The following is an 18,744-nucleotide window of genomic DNA, read 5'->3' on the forward strand; positions in this document are numbered from 1 at the left end:
TTTATGCAGGCGTCATTATGTATCATCATCTACCTCGCTCTTTTTCCAGTTCTGTGGAATATACATATGGCCATTACATGAATACTGAAGACAAGACTGCTTTCTACAAGCGTATGGGAACGTACACAGCCATAGGAATCTTTCTCATAGTAGCGGTTTTGGGGTTCGTTTACTTCGCAACCGGTAAGTGCGGACAAGACTTCCTATAGCGGTCTCTTAGAAGGTTGTTTGTATAACTTTTGTTTTAGTACTAAACATTGTATTGTATTGTGTTGTATTGTGTTATTTGTCTCGTATTTTCCATCGTAATTGCAATAATACGTTAATGTATGTCCAGGCACGGAACCGTACAACAGCGAGCTGGACGACCGCGAAACAGCGGCACCTGGCGGTAAGCATAAGCGGTATCTTGCGGGATTTGTGTAGTGGAAAGTTGTGTTAACGTTGCCAGACTACCAGTGAAAAGACGTCTAAGGCTGCGTTCCAATACCTCGCGCCCGCGAAGCCGCCTGACTAGGCAGCTGAGTAGACCCCTTTGCTTGTCACTATTGGAACAGGCTTGCCTAGCCGAGGCGCCTGTGGCGCCATCTCGTTGCTCACGCAAGAAATGCGTACGGCGCAAGCGCAGCAGGACTCTAATGCGCTAAGTTTGTAGGACATCGTGCATAAACTGTCACCTTCACAACTAAACATGTGTTGCAACTCTCTACGCAGTTTTGAAAAAACATACCACTATGTGCAGCTTTACATTTAAAGCCAGCAGAAACAGCGGGCACGCTGGTACCGTCAACGCGCGTCTCCATCCCGGCTGTCAGATGGTCAGGCGTATAACTAGACTGCATCGACGCGCACGAGGCGGTAGCCGACTGAATAGCGGACTTCGCGAGATTTGGAGCGAGACTTAACATGGCGGCATTTCCGGTTAGACCGCTATGCAGTCGACTAACCGGGGTATTGGAACGCAGCCTAAGTTGCAAGAGAGCTGGTGATAAGTATCCATGACAACGAACCCCGAGAGCAGGGACAAGAAGGGGACATACACGCACAACGTCTCACACACGTTGTGAGACGCTGTGTGTGTCCCTTCTTGTCCCTCGTCTCGGGGTTCGTTGTCATGGAAACTACCAGTAGTTCTTTTTTATGTGTTTTTTGGTATGCGTCGCATAAGTCGGCAAATTCACTGGTGGTGGACATCGGTCACTATCGCATCATGGAGAATGAGAGGATTCATGTTGAATGTGTTGTTGATTTTTTAATGTAGGCGCTACGAATGATTTTAGACCAAGTAGTTATCGCGCTCTCCGCTGTTTTGCTCTCGAATTAATCAAATTCATCAATCGCACAAACTTTTTGTTAGGTGCAAGAAGGGGTGCCGAAAAAAAGGATCGCAAGGTCTCTGCCGCAGTTCAAACCACCACAAGTAAGTGCGCAGAAAATCAACCAATAAAACACTTTAGCATCATGGATAAAACAATACACTTGGATACTCCAAGACATGTACTGCAACAGATTATTTAACAATTGCGCCTCAAGCGGACACGGCACGAACCTTCTGTACGCTATGCAAGTAGATCAGCTGTGTGCGCAGCTCCACAGTTTCCCGCTCTCCCCTATTGCCCGTTGAGCGACCCCATTGGTACCTCTCCCAAATAAGTGGGTAACATTTCAAGGTGAGGCGCTCGAGGAGGGGAATAGACACCGGGTCACGTGATTTCTCCAAACTTTCTTGCGCAGAGACAAATTGTCTTAGAGTATGGCTGTTTGGTTTGAAATTCTATCGTAGGATTAGCCAATTAAGGCCACCTCTTTGCATGTGAACGCTTCGCTGGAATGCCCGTTCATTGTTTCCTTCGATGATACGTGCCCATTCATACCTACTTTCGGCTTCGGCTATGGCCAGGACTTTGGTGTTTGAACGCCATTTCGTTGTGACTTATGGATTATACGTGACCGATGCACGTTGATGGAAGTGCAAGTAATACAAGAGTGCTTGGGGTTGGGAGCGGGGTCTTCGTTGTTCCTGCCGATATCCAATCATCAATCACCTGCTGCGCGCGTTGACGTCCGTTCGATTGGATGTTTCCACGGCAACCGCCTACTCGGATGACGGCGTCTTTATTAATGGGAGAGCATTTAATTGAGGGAGTTTTGCGAGATCGCTGGTGCTCGGGGATTCCAACGTGGGCAGTACACAAGGTATGAAAGCAGGGCGCAAAAATGGGGACATCGCTGTATCCGGACTTTAAGTGAGAGAGGCTCCGTTAAGCGATAAATTGGCAGATATTTCGACTGATATACTTAGCAGAACGAATACTTCTAAAGCGAACCATTGTGTACTCGATTTGAGGACTGAAGCGAATGTGCGATTCTATAGTCGAATTGCGAATCAAGGGGAAATATAATGGAGTTGTCGCAAAGTTCCATATACAACGTATATATATACAACGTATATATAGCAACGTTGTTTGATTACATATACGTATATGCCCGAAAATGCCACATGGGAAGGAACCCGTATGCATACTGGGATCAGTACGCGTACTATGCATTCTGTGCCTACTGGTCATGTGTTCGGTTCGTCTACACGACTAATCGCAATCCTGACTGTTTGAAATGGATCACTTGTGCAGCCCTCGTACACCTGATCGACGGTGTTTAGTCTTTTTATTGGCAGTCGGTAGTTTGCACGACAGACACGGGATTTTTTGGTGCGCGCTTATTATTCAGCATTGGGAGGTATCGACATTAATTGGGTAATTACACTACCGAAAGCGTATATTCATGTCAAGCAAGATCGTCACTAGAGCGCGGATAAATATGCACTAAAGACCGCCGAAATATACATGCAGCTACGCACTTAAAATCTTCGAAATACACCGTATTATTCCGCAATATATGGAATCTTTTTCATTGTTCTTGGCACGAAAGCAGTGCACCAAATGCCTATTTTTTAGAAAGAAGTTAGTATTTTATTAGAGGTAGTACAACTTCCACAGATATAAATCATGTAGCTGAAGGCTTTCCGTTCGTGATTGATTAAAAATAGCGTAAACACAGGCTAGCTCGTGGACGAAACCCATGACGAAACAAGCCTGAGAATGGGCAACACGAAAAACACGAACCTATACGTGTATGTTCGTGCTTTTCATGTTTCTCATGCTTATAGTCTTGTTTCGCTATGGCTTTGATGATGATGATGATGACGATGACGATGATGATCCGTGCACTGCATCATGCCGACTAAAATGCGAACGCCGCCCGTCTTCATAAGGGTAATCTCGCGAAGGTGAAATACGGCCCATCAGCCATGTACGCAGTGGAGGATGGAGCAGCCAGAGTACGAGCTCAACACCACGTCTCACCCCGCCGGAACATGGAAAATATTCAGTTACGACCAGAACGCAAAAGACGACCCAACGCCGTCCCGAAACCAGCAAAACCATCCCACCAAAAAGAAGTAAGCTCTCGCACCTGAAAAAACAGTCATCGCACTATTTCACCAACAGCGACAGCTGTCTGCTTACCTGCGATATTACAACGTCAGATTGTGGCGCCCTCTGTGAAGCGCGGGCTTATCCCAACGTGAGCCCGCGGCGACCTCTATGATGCGCGGACGGAGGCGTTTTACTGGATGCTTCAGACCGCCGTGCTTCAGACACTCTTCCGCCGACTCCAGAATCTGCCCCTCCCCTCTTTGTACCTCCACTTTATGGCTATCGCTTTAATACGGGCAAATATGTACTTTTCATGCACTTTCGTGAGAAATATGCCACAACATAGGAAACATACATTTATGTGCACCATAGAACATTTCTGGTCCTTCCCAAACCAAGACCAAAAGTGTTGGTGTCGTCAAGATACGAAACTACATCGAGAAAAAAAAATCATGTATTTGCATGAAAATCCGCGCTCTACTCATCACAATCTATCGAGACAACTATGATCATGAGTGACGTCACGGTGGTCGGTCTGTTGATTAATTTTTCCCACCTGAGGGCTCTTTTTAGCGAGCACTGAAATCTCAGCATACGGCGCGCTGTATTTAACCGTCCTTGCGGAAGACTTGTCTAAACCACGACCTACTAGAGTATAGCGACCATATCATAATCGGCAACCCCTATGAGGAGCCCGTCCGCACGATCCGCTAGGGACGCTGCTCATCGTCCCGCGAAATGTGCATCATGATTGGACAGTGGAAATTTGAATTTTGAACGCGCAGAAGGGGACGTACGACTACTGTAGCAGACGACAACAACGGCTCATATGAAAACGCGTAGACTGATGATGAGTATTAACATTAGAAATCTCTTGTGGGACATCCATCGCTTGTACAAAAACACTAAGATAACCGTGCCACCGCTGGCCTCCAAATGCGGCGCTGGGATGGGGTCCATATGACATGGTCGCTATGATCTACTAGGTCGTCTTCTAAGCAACTCGTACCACCAAGTTGCTAGTATCCTTGGCCGGAGTCGATCCCGCAACCTTGCGATGAGTATGCGGACAGGTTACCAACCGATTCACCGAGGCCGGAACATCCAGAGCAACCGCGCGCCCCTTTGAACTCGGGAAAACTTAAGAAGAAATGCGCTATCGTAGCATGAACCCCATGGTGGTCGTGTAGCAGCTTTACGTAAGATTTGATCGCAGCGTGTGTTGACTTCCACTGTTGCCAACGCGCGTTGCAGTCAGGACGAGCACGACACCCAGTGGTCCGCCAGATTCCATGAGTCGCCCCCTGCTGTGCCACTACAGTTCCAGGGCTGGACGAAGCACAGCCTTCCCCGAGGACGGCTTATGCGACATCATCTACCATATCCACCTGGACGTCGACCACGTCTTCAGCACGGACCCCACAGCGTGGAACTTTAAGGACCAGCTCTCGGTCTTCCTGGAAAATGCACGCGAAGCTGTGAAGACCATGTACGGGGTATCCATATGGTACAAGTAAGTTTTTGTTTTCATACTCTTGTGAAACTGTGCACAACATTGGGCTTGAGGAATCACGCTACCTCACTGGCAAAGATACTTCCCGTGATGTCTCGCGACAGGGGTATTTTTGTCGCTCGCGGTGCCTATTAGGTTACGCGGAGGTTACAGACACCGCAGAGACAAGGATATCACATCTTCCACTGTATCCGCACGGACGACATCCCTAAGGAATATCCTAGTGGAAGTTAAAGCAGAAGTCTACTCATGGGGCGTAAGTTCCGTAGCGTTGAGCGTTCGCACTGCGCAGGAATGTCGAGATTGGCGTACTTCCTACATAGCAGACGACACCATCGGCTCTGTCGTCTGCTACAACACTCGTCTCGTCACTCGTCTGCACTTTGGGCCGATGCTGTCGTCTGCTACGGAATATCTTGTGGTAGAGCCGCAGGATATTCCCCACGGTTGTAAGAGCACGAAAAGGCATGACGCTGAGCACTAGCGCTCACATGGCTGCAGAAAGATGTGACGTTTTACGCGTGTGTCGCTAGAATATTCCGGGGAATGCGGCTCCTGTGAACACACTATGTATACGTATGTCGGTAACCATTTCAGGAGAGGCCGTTTCACCCTGAATCGCCTTCAGACAGCAGAGGGTCAAAAGGCATTGGGGGCCCTGTGGGACATGAATGTGAAACACTACGGCATGCTTCGTATATTTGGCAGCCTGCAGGAAATCGGCGACATTCAAGCCACCCACCTGAAACTTCTCAAGGTCGGTTGCAGTTGGCGACGATTATTTAGTGAGAGAAACCCAGCAAAGGTGTGAGCATGCCGATTGGATTGAAAGCAGTTAACTGCGTACGATACAATGCAACAAGTAATTTGCGACTGGAACGCGTGGATGTATATTTGGAGCATGAACTCTGCGCCCTGGTTCAGAGCTGTTTCTGAAAATCTGAAAGGTAAAATTACGGAACAAATTATTTCTCTTCTCTTCTTTCTTTTTTCTTTTTTTACAAGTTTATTCCTGGAAAGCAAGAACCGGTCAAGTTCGCGTCAAATTCTAGTTCCTGGAATCGAGAAAGTCAGAACGCTGAGAAACCCGAATTGGAAAACAACAGGCCTTCACGACAGAAGCGGAAATGTAACATATTCGATAATGAATCTGATGACAATTCAACCTTTATTGCGTAACGCCGACAACGAAAGCAGTGTACATAAACGACAGATATAACGGAATTATACTTTGCAGTTAGCGTATAGCCCACGAAATAGCGTGAGATCACGTGGTTAGATCAACTGTTTTCCGGTGTATTGCAGACATTGCGAGTAATGCAACGCAAGCTGAGCGAGCAAACCCAGGATCGTCGCTATCACTACCTGGCTTTGGGCCTCCAGCTCGACTACTCCGAATGGGAGCGCCACAAGCGGGCTTTCGTGGCTAAGCTCTCGGAAATCACGACGTAAGCACCCCGTTCAACTCTATACCTAAGAACGGCAAGAAATGTAGTCTGTCAACCCTAACAGTGTTAATCCGCCGGAGAAATTATACTGCGCAGCCACCAGGTGCCGCCTATGGGGCTCGTGTAGTTTCGGTATCGGCGCACCGCTTGTCGCGACGTCATTGCAGCCAATAGGAACAAGAGTAGGGCGGGGCTCAAACACCCAGTTCTCAGGTTGAACACGACTATGCACAATTTTTGAGTCGTCCTTCCGTAATGGTGTCCAAGCACATTGGGTCCCCAATGGTGCCCAGTGTGGGCTTTGTGTTTTCCTCGCGCGACGCGAGACGTTGCGAGAGAGCTACAGCCAGGAAAAAGAAGTAAAATAAACAGATCGTTCAGTGTCATAAACTCAACTTAATTTAGGGCAAAAAAATTAATGAAATTAAATAAATTTCGTGCACAAAGTGAATACCTTAATTGGCTGCCGCTTGATGAAGCTGCAGCAATCGCGGCCGGGGAAACCCAATTCTAAAGCTCACTATCAGAGTTTTAGAATGGGTCGCCTGAGAGTCCCAAAGAAGGAATTGGGGTCGTTCCTACGCATGCCCAGTACCCAAGGAATGTTTTACGCAATGTGCAGTGACGACTTTGGGGTCCCAAATCGCTTGAGTACAATATATTAGAACTACCTATTTATAATTCGGGGTAGAGTTATAAACACAATAGTGATCATGTATCAAGGATATCACACTTCCACTGTATCCGCACGGACGACATCCCTAAGGAATATTCTAGTGGTAGCTAAAGCAAAAGTCTACTCATGGGGCGGAAATTCTGTAGCGTTGAGCGTTCGCACTGCGCAGGAATGTCGAGATTGGCGTATATATACTGCCTACATAGCAGACGACACCATCGGCTCTGTCGTCTGCTACAACAGGGCCGATGCTGTCGTCTGCTACGGAATATAGTGATACGGACGATAGTGATCATGTAAAAGCCGTTATAATTAAGTTTTTTTTTCATTTCATTTCAATTCATTTATTAAGACCCTTAAAGGCCCGAGGGCATTACATAAGCCCCCTCAAGTCTGCCACTGTTTCCTGCTGTCCACTCTCCATTACACGGCTGTACACGGCTCACAACCACAGGTGCCCTATTGTGCGAACACCGATTCAAAAGAAAAAGACTGCCATTACCTCGTCACCATCAACGCCAGCGCCATTTTCTGTATGGCCTAATTGGTGATTGGATTTTTGGGGGAAAGGGGGCACACTGTGCAAATGGCGTCTAATATTATAACGTGTTAGGGTCGTCTTTCACATTAGTGCGCATGCGTGAACCATAAAGGAAGCAACGAGGAATGTACTATCTAGTCAAGAGTTTTCCGCTGGACTAATGGACTTCGCAGGACATCTCGTTCACCAAATTCGATTCGACCTTCCAGAACCGAGAAATCTCTTCAAGCCAGAACGGAATTGCATTTGGGAAGAACAAAAGACGTTAGCCATAGATGGAAGTTCCGATTTTCGCGTCGGAACACGGAAGCGATTCAATTCGGTGACCGCGTTCCGCTTTCAGGGGAGTCTCATAGAGGGCGTCCTAGTCGAAGACTGGTTCTGTCTGTCGTCTGCTAGAGTCAATGATAGATTTGACGAAGATATAACGACTAGGACGGATATAACGATGGCGCGTTGTAAAACGAAATCGGCTACTCCTCTCCGGCAAACTACTACACGTCCGATGGACATCCCCAAAAGGTCGCCCGTCTCGCACATTTATATTCCGCAGTACATATGCGGCATCCGCGAGATACGCGTTTCGTTACTTGCAGTTTCCCACAATCCTCTGAATGTTGCAGCCGAACCACGTTAATACGACCCTCGGTTAGTGTGACAACCCATTAGATTTGGGGAGAGCCCTTCCACGCACCAGAAACTGGTCTGTGGTGCGTGCGAATATGGAACTTTTCCACAGCTATCCAGAAGGTTCAGACTTCCGGCTATTCCCGGTCCAGGATACGTAGGCTCCAGGGAAGTGCTGTCCGACAACAACACATTCAACTTTGTCAAAAAGGCTAGCGAAAGATGGGCATAAGACAGTTGAACAAGAGATAAACTGATGTTCTGAGGCTGGAACAACATAGAAGGGACAGATACAAACAAAGCCTCAAATTGCCTAAGAAATCAACGATGAAATATGAAAGTCACTGAAAAGGTTAGCCAGCTGTAGGGATCGAACCCACATCTTCTGGATTGCCGGTCCAGGGCTCTACCAATTCGATCCCTACAGGTGGCTAACCTTTTCAGTGACTTTCATCTTTCATAAGACAGTTGTCGATTTTCAATGTGACGTATGTGCTCGATGTGTCTGTCTGCTTCGTGCCAGCCTCAACTGGGTTAATTATCGTCATGGTCACCAGAAGCTAGTGAAGTACTGCGCATATGTGGTCCTGGAGCATATATTTCGAAGCACGGAAGATTGAGACGATTTGCGTATGTCTCCTTGCTGCTTGAGACATCCCGCTAGCTATGCTTGCGCGTGATTTTTTTTTTTTTTTTTTTTGTTATGGGGTCTTCTTGCAAGATCTGTATGTTCCGATTTCGATGTCGTCTGCTTCCACTCGATCACTGAGCGATGAATAAGAGAAGAGAAACACGGTGGGAGCTAGTGGCGTATGAATTCAGGGGTGTGTTCTAGCTTTCTTGAAGCCCAGAAAGGGTCACGCTACCTGAGAAAGCCAACGGGAAGGCTGTGCACACGGCACTTTGGGGGCCACCTTGACACGCTAGAGGATCAATCCTGGCATTCCGAATCCATTCTATTGTAGGTAGGCAACTGTTAAACCGAAACAGGAAGATTAGCGGTGACGTCACACTTCTCAGTCCAATGGAAAAACTTCTCTCATTCCCTGCACCATGGGCTCGATGGCGCATGCCACGTTCGTGGCGCCGCCTAGGGGCGTGTTGGAGAAGCGAGAGAAGAAAGATCAGTGAAGCAGGCGAGGCGGGAACTTTTAAATCGTCTGAGACTCCCGCTAAAGCATTCGCGCCTTCGTGGACGTTCAAAGTTCTTTTTCGACAAAATAAGCAATATCACTGTAGTGCATAAGGGTATTATATCTCGACAGAAGGCGTGACACTACCTGCAGAAACCTCCGAAGCAAATATGTAGCACCAAAATACGCATGAAGACGCTCTGTGTCTTACGATCATTTCAGGCAGTTCCCGGTGGACCTGTTCATCCTGCGGAGCCACATGTATGTGTTCCATCCCGAAGAACAGTGCAGGGTTCATGGACCAGCACTCTGGCACAAGTCTTTCAACAGTCACCTACCTTCCTTGGTGAGACTACATTGCCGTTGCCTTACTGCCAGTGGCGGATCCACGGTGGCGATCGCCCCCCAAAACGTCCGCACATCTAATTAATACGTTAATTAATTTTAGTGAATAAGACGGGCCTGTAGTTGCATGCTCTTTCCCACAGCATGTCCACCTCGCCGCATAACTCACCTGTGAAAACCACACCAGATAGCCCTCATAGCTTTATTATAAAAATTCTGTAAACCGTAAAAGAAAAAAAATGACTTGTATAGTTGATTCATCATGAGAAAACGTGACCTCATGAATGTTGCTACAATGTATGCATGCAGTGCACGCATGAGCAGTGCATGCTAGCAACTGTGGGGAAACATCGCACACATAGCCACAGTCGCATTGTGGTGGAAGGAAACTGTCTTAAGCTTATCAGCTCTTGACTAATGCAGTTTTGCAAGTGCAGTTTTGCACTAATGCAAGTTTATTGCGCCTGATTCTCTTCAGGAAGCCGCAGCAAAGATACTGAACATGACCGCCATATCGCACCAAACGATAGTCCTGCTGTCTCTGACACTCAGCAGCATGCTGTACAGTGTACCGGGCCTGCAAGAATCGAAGAAAGTTATTGGAGCTCGCTGCAGCAACTTTACAACGGCGTATGAACATCAGGTGAGACCAGACCGCAGTAATGGTCCAGTCCCAGTCCAATGGTCCAGTGCGTCAGTTTTTTAAAGCCAGTGCATTTCACGGCAACTTCGCTAAACGAGTGGTTGACCCGTGTCACACCAACTATGGTAGTTCAGACTACAAATGATGTACTGTGTCCTGCAGACCTGTAATCTACCAGCGGGATTCAGCCTTCCAAAGAAGGACGAGGCAGGTCAAGTGATGTATTCAGTCAACAAAGATAAACGCCTGGTGTATACCTGGGACACTATCAAGACTCTGCAGGCCAAGGTAGGGAATATTAATTTCCCATAAGTGCAGCTTTGCTTTGAACTAAGAAGCATGCCTACAATATTTCCCTTGCCCCCGCTGCCCTCAATAGCCCTCGCTGCCCTCAATAGCCCTCGCTGTGCATCATGGAAGGGCAAGGCTAAAACTTTTGCGTTTGCTTCCTCATCACAACTTTAATGTGACATTGTAAATTTTTTAACTCGACAAGTTACAGGATCCAGGAGAAAAATCATGTGATGTCTTTAGAAGTACACTCATCAAAAGTTGCCTGAGGAAACTGTCCTCATTCAGGATTACAGTGCTTTTTGTTCACAAATTAATCGGAATTTCCACACTTGCTGGGACCCACGACTGCGTCTGCAGTATGAATGGATAAAAAATAAATAAAATATTAGCTAGGGAACGCTTCAATGGTAACGTTAAAGTGATTGCTGTGGTGCGATGACCTTTTGTCGCGTCTGTGGTGTTCGACAACTGACCAGGTGTCTCTACCCATGCTCCAACTTTTGCAGATGAATCAGACTTTCCACGCATACGACAGACAACGCTTCGGCTTTGCTGCTTTGAACTTCATGTACGAGGACTACAGCAATGTCTGCAACGACACTGTGTTCGGCATGGGTTTCCACAGGCTCAGAGCCATCCGAAAGATGCTCAAGAGCGTGGCGTAGAAGAAGACCTCCTCTTGTAACGACACAAATACAGTCTGTCCTCGAATAATTCTCTGTACCTTCACAGGATATAGGCAGCATGATTCCACAATGCTTGTCTAGTCATTCTAAGTGCTCTTTCTTGCCATCTTCACCGTTGAAATGGTATGACAATGTAGTATTGTGAAGGACTTGCATATATTGAAAATCTCCATATTTTTATTTTAACCTAATGTAATCTAATCATGATGGCGTTCTGCAGTTCTGTAGAGCACATTGCAAGCGAAAGTATGGTTTGACATTTCGTGCTCTGCTGGTGATAATAGTTCGAGCTATTTAAGCGATGTGTATGCTTGTTTCAGAAACACTCCAGTCATCCGCCATTAGTACAGTAGCATTTGAGACTGATCAATTAACGCAGCAACATCACATGCACTTTGCAATAATATCTTTCGATATTTCATTTAACAGCTAATAAAACATACTAAAAAACGAGACTGAAGCATACTGCGTTGTGAAGCGGTCACTATACTTTTATACACAGCCGAGTACACGTCTTTTGGAACGAAACAGTCTCTCAGTCTTCACCAGCAGGTATGGCATCTTCCAGACGGCGCACGAACTTCACCCTCAATTCTGTGCTCTGATCACCTTTCAGTTGATCTTGCACAAACCACACGACCACTTCGGTCTGCACCATTTCCAGAGCACCGCGAATTATTCCGGGAATCATGTTGCAGTACTTGAGCCCACTCAGACCCTCTGGCAGTTCCATGAAAGCAGTCAACGGGTTAGTCTCAAAAACCATGGAAAATTCGTCCCCCGCGGGACTCCAGTTCACGATCGACGGGTTTACCCCGAAGTACGTTCTAAATGCCATCTGCAGCTTATCTGCAGTGTCCCTGAGGTCGTAGCAACGCCCTACGTTGGTTCTTGCCAGGAAGTCTTCCACAAGTCGGAGTCCGATGTTGTAGCCCATCTTGTCCAGCTGTTTGTTCACGTCTTCGACGCATTCATAGTCTTTCAGCATTTGCGACACGAGTGACCCATAAGTTAGCGTGAACAACTCGGCACTTGTCATTTTCGACATGATTGACACGTTTTTTTTTCTGCACGGTGTGGCAGGAATGTTTTCTGTTAGCGCAACGCCGCCATCAAAGAACGCCTCACTTACTTGACTGGTGGCGCCGTCCGGTGATTACGAGTGAAGTCATTAACCGGCGGTATTGGTGTGACATAAACTGTTGTCTATGCTGCGTTATGAATGAACGGACTTTGCCAAGTTTGTTATGCAATAATCTTAGACTCTTGCCAATTACAAGTTTATATGCTAAGGGTGAAAGTAGTGCGGTTCACTTTATATATCAATTATTTGAACACCTGCATTCGTGGTAGCGTGGCCGAGCGGTCTAAGGCGCTGGTTTAAGGCACCAGTCTCTTCGGGGGCGTGGGTTCGAATCCCACCGCTGCCAAAAATAATTTTTGAAATAGTTCGTTTTTCTCACTGAAGGAAACAAACAAACATTACAAATATTAATTAAACGTAACCACCCTTACTGTTCTCGTTTTCGGCATCGAGGCATTCGCCCCTTCCTGTTTGTTTATTTTTTCTTTTTGTCCCTTCCCATATTTCCATTTTTTTTTATCTCTACACATACCCTGCACGGATTGCGTCAATTGCATAGTCACGACAAAGGCAGGCATAACGATGTTTCCTGTGACTCATACACACGGCAATGATAGATCCAATGACAGAAAAGTGGAGCGCACAATAAAAATAAAAAACCGGGCAGCCTAGCAGCGGCATAAAAACAGGTCGCCATGACCCGAAGGAAAAATAATAATACAGAAATGCAAAGCGGACCTTGAAAGAGGAGGAAGACTGCGTGGTGTCGAAACATACGGGGCGCTATCGCTTTTTATTATCATGCATTTTGAGCAATGATGTAAGCACACGCAGTGTGGCTGCCTGACATACGACTATAATTATGGCTTTCATTTTGTGCTGCTATAGTCTGCTTCGATATACCACCTCATACTATTACAAAACGCAGTGAACTCGACATTTCGAAATTTTCGTTACGTAGGAGGTACAATGCCGGATTTATGCGGGAAAAGTCGGCGTGGCGGGAAGTTTTCAAACCGGTTTGGGCACCGGCGTGGGGGCTTCAATGAGCAGAAGTGAAAGTCATGTGCACTAAAGCAAAAACATAAAAAAAATCGCGTCGGAAGTGTCTGCATAGTAATTTTGTCTGCCGTCGAATCTCAGTCTGCTTCGCCTTCGTCATGACAGGAAGACACAGACGATAATTGAGAATTCGTGGCTTCGAGACAACTACGACTACTACGATAGTGAGTGACACCATGGCACAGCGGTCGGTCCGTATGATTAATTTCCAGTACACGGCACACCGTATATTTATAGTCCCTGAAGACACAGACGGAAACGGTTGGCAGATGCGAATGCTATTCATGAATCAATAAAGAAATAATTATTAAAAATTCACCAAATTAGATTCAATTCCACAAAGGATACATGTACACTGATAGTTTCAGATGAAGCAGACGACAACAAACAATTTCTGCATCTGCATCACAAATGACCCCCTTTGTTCGCGGGGAACTTTTTCATCAACTTGAGCAGGAGTACAATGTTATCTGCGGTGAACCGCTCATCTAATTGTCACAATTGTGTTGTAAAAATAGCCTCGCTTTCGATAAGGGTTTAATTTTAAAAGGGGGCTCCCGTAGCAGACGAAGCAGCGATGCGTGAAGCGTTTGGTGGATATGTCGGCAGCGCCCTCCTTCTTCGAGAACCTGGCCTACTTCAGGTTGCACCAGGTTGCGCCTTCTGGCGCCGAGAAGGAGAAGGAATGTTAGCGTCTGCCCGTCCGTGAACGTAGCAGTCGGAGAGGTTGGATTTCGTCTTCCGCCTACGGTGCATGTTTGACCATCTTTGGAAGTAATTTCGTAGTTTAAAAGTTTGCGTTGCCTGGTGTACAGTTATGTTGTTGTGACCACCACCTGTCGTGTCTGTGTGAACGCCGGACAAGGAACCAGTGGCGTTTCTGGGAGTTACCACGGAGGAAACTTCAAAGGTGTATCTCAGGTGAGCGCCGTACTCTACACTGTATGTGCAGGTTTTGTATTTCGTCTGTTGTTTTGTTTGACAATGTATTTTTAGATCGTCCTAAGCGAAGTTTGAGTTATCGTTTTGTTTACAGTCAACATGTTTGTTGACTCTGGCACGGGGAGGTCGTTTATCTCGGGTAATCGCACCGTACCGGTAATTGGACCCACGAAAGCGGGAATTTCGTAAATAGGTGCAGCTTTCGGTGTCCTGTTTGTGTTGGACACGGAACCTGGTTCGGCTTTTGCTCCTTGGAATGCAGTTATGACTTTCAGGTTTGTACACAGAGAGCTATAATAGGTTACGCTGCAGTTAAGAAAGTGTTAAAAAGAGAAAGGGCCATGTAATGTTTTCTTTTCTTTTTCCTTTTTTTGTTCGAAGTTGAACGAGAGTGTCGTCTGCGAAATAGGTTGTTACAAGATGTCCTCTGCTGAGAAAATTGTTACCAGATTACAGAGCGCGTGCGTACCGAGAATACGGCTACGCTCGTTTGACCATAGGACGGTAAACAGGAAGATAGCCTGATTGCTGCGCAGTTGGAGACAGACAGACTTATTCCAGCTCACCGCAATTTTTAGTTATGCAGGGCAAATATTTTTCCAAGGCAGCCCCCCATGTTTGTTGATCCTGTTGGACGGGATCATCTTTTTGGCTCGCCGGAGCATGCTCTGGGTATCGTTGCACCCGAGAATTTCTAACCGTGCCTTGGGACTGGGAGATAATGAACTGTCAACGTTTATCTTCGCTTCTTGACTGATAACGATGAGCAGGGTGCACCATCAACTTGTGTTTCGAGAGGCAGATAACGGAACGCTTGCATTATACCGCTTTCACAAGTCTCACGATTGTACTTCAGCCCTGTCCTGTGGACGAAAAGTCTCTCGAAAAGTTTTCTGATGCGCCTTCGGATCAAGGTCGCTAGATAGCTGTTGTCTTTTGCTAACATGGTAAAAACTGTGTTGAGGCAGAAATTTGAATGAATTTGGTCTATTACCGCATGAATAGTGTTGGTTTTACCTAAATGTTTTTGGGTGCAGTCAGAACCATAGCTCTTGTCCAATTATTGAAACTACCAAACATGGCAAAATTTGCAGTGAGTAAAGCACTGCCGGCATATGTCGACTTCATGTCTTCTGCTATGTTCGCAGATTACACTTTAGTTTTCTCGTTGAATAAAGACAGCTGCTGTAATGATCTCGTGTTCTTCTTTCTTTTTTTTTTTTTTTTGCATAACGTCTATGAAACGACAAAGTAGATGTCCCGGCAAAAAAAAGGGAAAAGAAAAAGTCGATAGCACGATTCCCCAAATCAGATGACGAACACCATGCAACGGCACGATGTGCAGTCTGCAAACGCATATTCGCAGACACATTTGCACGCCTCTACGAAAGCCAACGTAACACACTTTCGTGCGAAGTGCAAAAATTCTGAGTCAGTGGAACAGGTACGCCAGAATTAGTACAAAAAAAAAAAAAAAGCCGGAGCATAATTTGTCGTCTGCGAAATTGACCTTGCTCTCGACTGTGTCTGCTTCGTGCAAGCTCCTCTTCCGTGTCTCCTGTGAGGCATTGTTCTGAGTCACGTGACCGGGAGCTCGGTTAGTTGGGTCTTGTTTTATTTGTGGCAACGTAGCTAAGTGGATTGGATGCCGTCTTTTGGATAATTACACGCAGAAACGGTAATCTTTTTTGCTTCTTTTGCGTCGACTACAAACGGTGCGGGACAGAAAACGAGGGACGGGTGGCGCCCCCACGATGACACGGCCTCTGTGACTCGTGCTGTACGGGTTACCGAACGTAGGAGGAGTGAGAGGTGTAACGTCTATATGTGTTTCGAGGGCGAGGGTAATGGTTGCCAACGGCTTTTTCAAAAGAAAGAATGTCAGGAAGAGCACATTAGGTAGAGGGGGGTTAAAAAAATAAAAAAATCAATGAAACATCGCTGTTCCCACATTTGCAGAAATGTCAGTGCATTCATGTAGCTGCAGGGAGTGCATAATTTGATGGCACACTAAGGTCATGCCGAAGACTGCGTGGGTAGTAGGTTCGAATCTTGCCGGCGGCTGCGTTGTCTGAGGTCTTTCCTGACCCTCTCCCTTTCACTCCTCCCTCTCCACTGTTTTCCGCTGGCTCTCTGTCTGTCCGTCCGTCCGTTTTTGCGAACTAAACCCGAGACAAGGGTACAGACAATTGAGAGACATGGAATCAGTAGAGATAGCCACACGAGGAAATTGTGTCAGTAAGCCCTCATTTATTCCTTTGCCTTCTCTCCGGAGGTTTCTATACCCTTTTCTCGGGTTTAGTTCGTAGCGCATCAGCGTGTCAGAAAAATAAATGTCTCCCCCTGTCGTCCGCTGTGAAAAATACTCTCGATATTGAAGCACGAAGCCAAGGCTAGAGCCCGTACGCCCACTCCCACTTAGACCTGTATAGGCATGACCAAATAAATAAATAAATAAGCCCCGTATAGGGGACCGCCGTTATTTCGAACAGCTGTCGAGAAATGACACCCGGTGCGTTGTGCAAGTTTGCATTTTTTGCGCACACAATACATCTCAGTTTTGACCGAAAAGAAAATCTCCCGAGTATCCATAAGCAATGACACAGAGTGTTGTCCCATATGCCGCACGATATATCGCCCCGTATTTTCTGTCCCAATATCAGGATGTTCTGTATAGCCTGCTCCCTTCTAGTAACAATGGCTATTGTTGCAGAAGTAAATAGTGACGGAACGAGGCAGATAAGCCATTGTTCTCTCATCCACTGTGTGTGTGTTTTTTCTACACCTGGCAGTGTCCGTGATGTTTTGAAACATGCAACACCAAGAGATGGACCAGTGGGTGACAGAATTTCTGTTCTCTGCCACCCGTCATAATAAATGTGCAGGCGGGTCTTCAATGAAGATACGATCTCTGTTATCTTTGCGCAAGTAAAGTCGAATCGAATCGAAATGAAGATGCGATAAGATATGTTATAGGATAGGGGGCGGCATAACCAAGTTCGCCCAAGCAGCACAATGTACTGAAAGTCGAGTGCAATAGGGGTGGACGGGTAGGTGGAAGGCCTTGAACAGGCCCGTGCAACTAATGAACATTGATAAGACACATACCGTCCACCCCTATTGCACTCAAGTTTCAGTACATTGTGCTGCTTGGGCGGATGTGTTTGAACCGCAAAGTGCAAGGTTTTGAGTAATATGACGCACGTATAGTCCAGCGTGCACGGAATTTATTACATATTTATGTTAAATTACATTTATATATTATATATGGTTATTATCTTAGCAGTATGCCACATTAGGTAGTGGTTTCCTTTTTCGAACATCTCCTCTGTCAAAATCAACCGGTCACAGTCAAAATCACAGCAATACAAAACCATGGAACTGAACTGATAAATAAACAATAATTAACGCAGCGAATTGAAAAATAAAATCTTGTTGTTATTGCGCCAAAAAAAAACACAGAATTAATCAACCAAAAATGTTTGCGCTTGTACGCGTAATACGATATTTGTTCGTTGTAAGCAATCTTCGTTATAAGCGGGAGCGGTATAGCGAAGGATCGCCGGATAGCTCAGACTTGGTCCTGCTAAACGCCCGATCTACGCAACTATTTATTTGTAATACCCTCTAGGTGTAACTAGGGTTGCCACCTTTCGTAGTGAAAAATACCGGCTGAGGGAGAGGAGGTGGTATAGAGGGAAAGGGGAAATGCTCGCGGGAAAGGGAAAGTGGGCGAGGGATGGATGAGGACACACAGAGACAGAGAGATAATACGAGGAAACAAGTTCCTGTGTGTGGCGGGATCATTGATGTTAGAAATTGCTATAAACAGGCATGAACGGTACACTGGATCGTATTGGAGCAACCGGATTGTTATTTACTCTGAAAAACGCATCGATGCACACAAACTCTTCTTTGCAGGAAGAGATCTCATGATGGTTGTATACGGCCTAAGTTCTATCTGGCTCGACACAACCATCAATAGCTTTGCACAACCACTCATCTTGTCCCCTCCGAACACAAGACTTGATGAATAACAATGATAATAATAATAATAATAATAATAATTCAATTCAATTCAATTCAATTTTTATTAGTCTAAGAGTATCATGATTACAACAGTACCCGCCTAAGCCTTGGGGCTTGTGGGCAGGTAACAGCCAATGGCGCACTCAATACTTAAAGTTAAAACATTGATAACAGTAAAGTAAAACGCAAGCACTAAAATACAGATATTGAACCACCATTGATATTCACAAAAAATCCAACAACCCTGGAAAACCCTCAAAACACATCACAAAGGTATATCTCAAATC

General features: G+C 46.1%; 3 protein-coding genes and 1 non-coding gene across 15 annotated transcripts in view; 3 read left to right on the forward strand and 1 right to left on the reverse strand.

Annotated features, from left to right (window-relative positions):
• Window positions 1-55: 55 nt before the first annotated feature.
• LOC135397212 (uncharacterized) lies at window positions 56-11,410 on the forward strand. The gene is made up of 10 exons (XM_064628627.1): window positions 56-183; window positions 338-391; window positions 1,358-1,420; window positions 4,689-4,947; window positions 5,545-5,704; window positions 6,253-6,395; window positions 9,595-9,718; window positions 10,196-10,360; window positions 10,523-10,648; window positions 11,161-11,410. The coding sequence occupies exons 1-10, from the start codon at window positions 78-80 to the stop codon at window positions 11,317-11,319; spliced, it is 1,359 nt and encodes a 452-aa protein (XP_064484697.1). The 5' UTR covers window positions 56-77; the 3' UTR covers window positions 11,320-11,410.
• A 396-nt stretch (window positions 11,411-11,806) lies between these two features.
• Window positions 11,807-12,481, reverse strand: LOC135397213 (trafficking protein particle complex subunit 3-like). The gene has a single exon (XM_064628628.1). The coding sequence runs from the start codon at window positions 12,386-12,388 to the stop codon at window positions 11,876-11,878; it is 513 nt and encodes a 170-aa protein (XP_064484698.1). The 5' UTR covers window positions 12,389-12,481; the 3' UTR covers window positions 11,807-11,875.
• Window positions 12,482-12,688: 207 nt separating this feature from the next.
• Window positions 12,689-12,770, forward strand: Trnal-aag (transfer RNA leucine (anticodon AAG)). Its single transcript has one exon. It is a non-coding gene; the product is annotated as a tRNA-Leu (tRNA).
• Window positions 12,771-14,154: 1,384 nt separating this feature from the next.
• LOC135397214 (MAP/microtubule affinity-regulating kinase 3-like) overlaps window positions 14,155-18,744 on the forward strand; it is a 59,173-nt gene continuing 54,583 nt past the window's right edge. For 3 of the 12 annotated variants that reach the window (XM_064628634.1, XM_064628632.1, XM_064628633.1), the window contains exon 1: window positions 14,157-14,407. The gene's annotated coding sequence lies outside the window, so the exon portion shown is untranslated. Of the gene's footprint in view, window positions 14,408-18,744 lie in introns of all 12 variants that reach the window. The other 9 variants (XM_064628629.1, XM_064628630.1, XM_064628631.1 and 6 more) reach the window with 5 other exon arrangements.

Source organism: Ornithodoros turicata, chromosome 6 (assembly GCF_037126465.1).
Source record: "Ornithodoros turicata isolate Travis chromosome 6, ASM3712646v1, whole genome shotgun sequence".
NCBI classification, from domain to species: domain Eukaryota; kingdom Metazoa; phylum Arthropoda; class Arachnida; order Ixodida; family Argasidae; genus Ornithodoros; species Ornithodoros turicata.

What these genes read in the sequence shown, in the direction of transcription:
- LOC135397212 (XM_064628627.1), top strand. Translation starts at nt 78, where the DNA reads ATGAATACTGAAGACAAGACTGCTTTCTACAAGCGTATGGGAACGTAC. An exon ending in CAACGGCGTATGAACATCAG is followed by an intron (nt 10,361 to 10,522) that starts GTGAGACCAGAC and finishes TGTGTCCTGCAG; the next exon opens with ACCTGTAATCTACCAGCGGG. An exon ending in TCAAGACTCTGCAGGCCAAG is followed by an intron (nt 10,649 to 11,160) that starts GTAGGGAATATT and finishes CAACTTTTGCAG; the next exon opens with ATGAATCAGACTTTCCACGC.
- LOC135397213 (XM_064628628.1), bottom strand. Translation starts at nt 12,388, where the DNA reads ATGTCGAAAATGACAAGTGCCGAGTTGTTCACGCTAACTTATGGGTCA.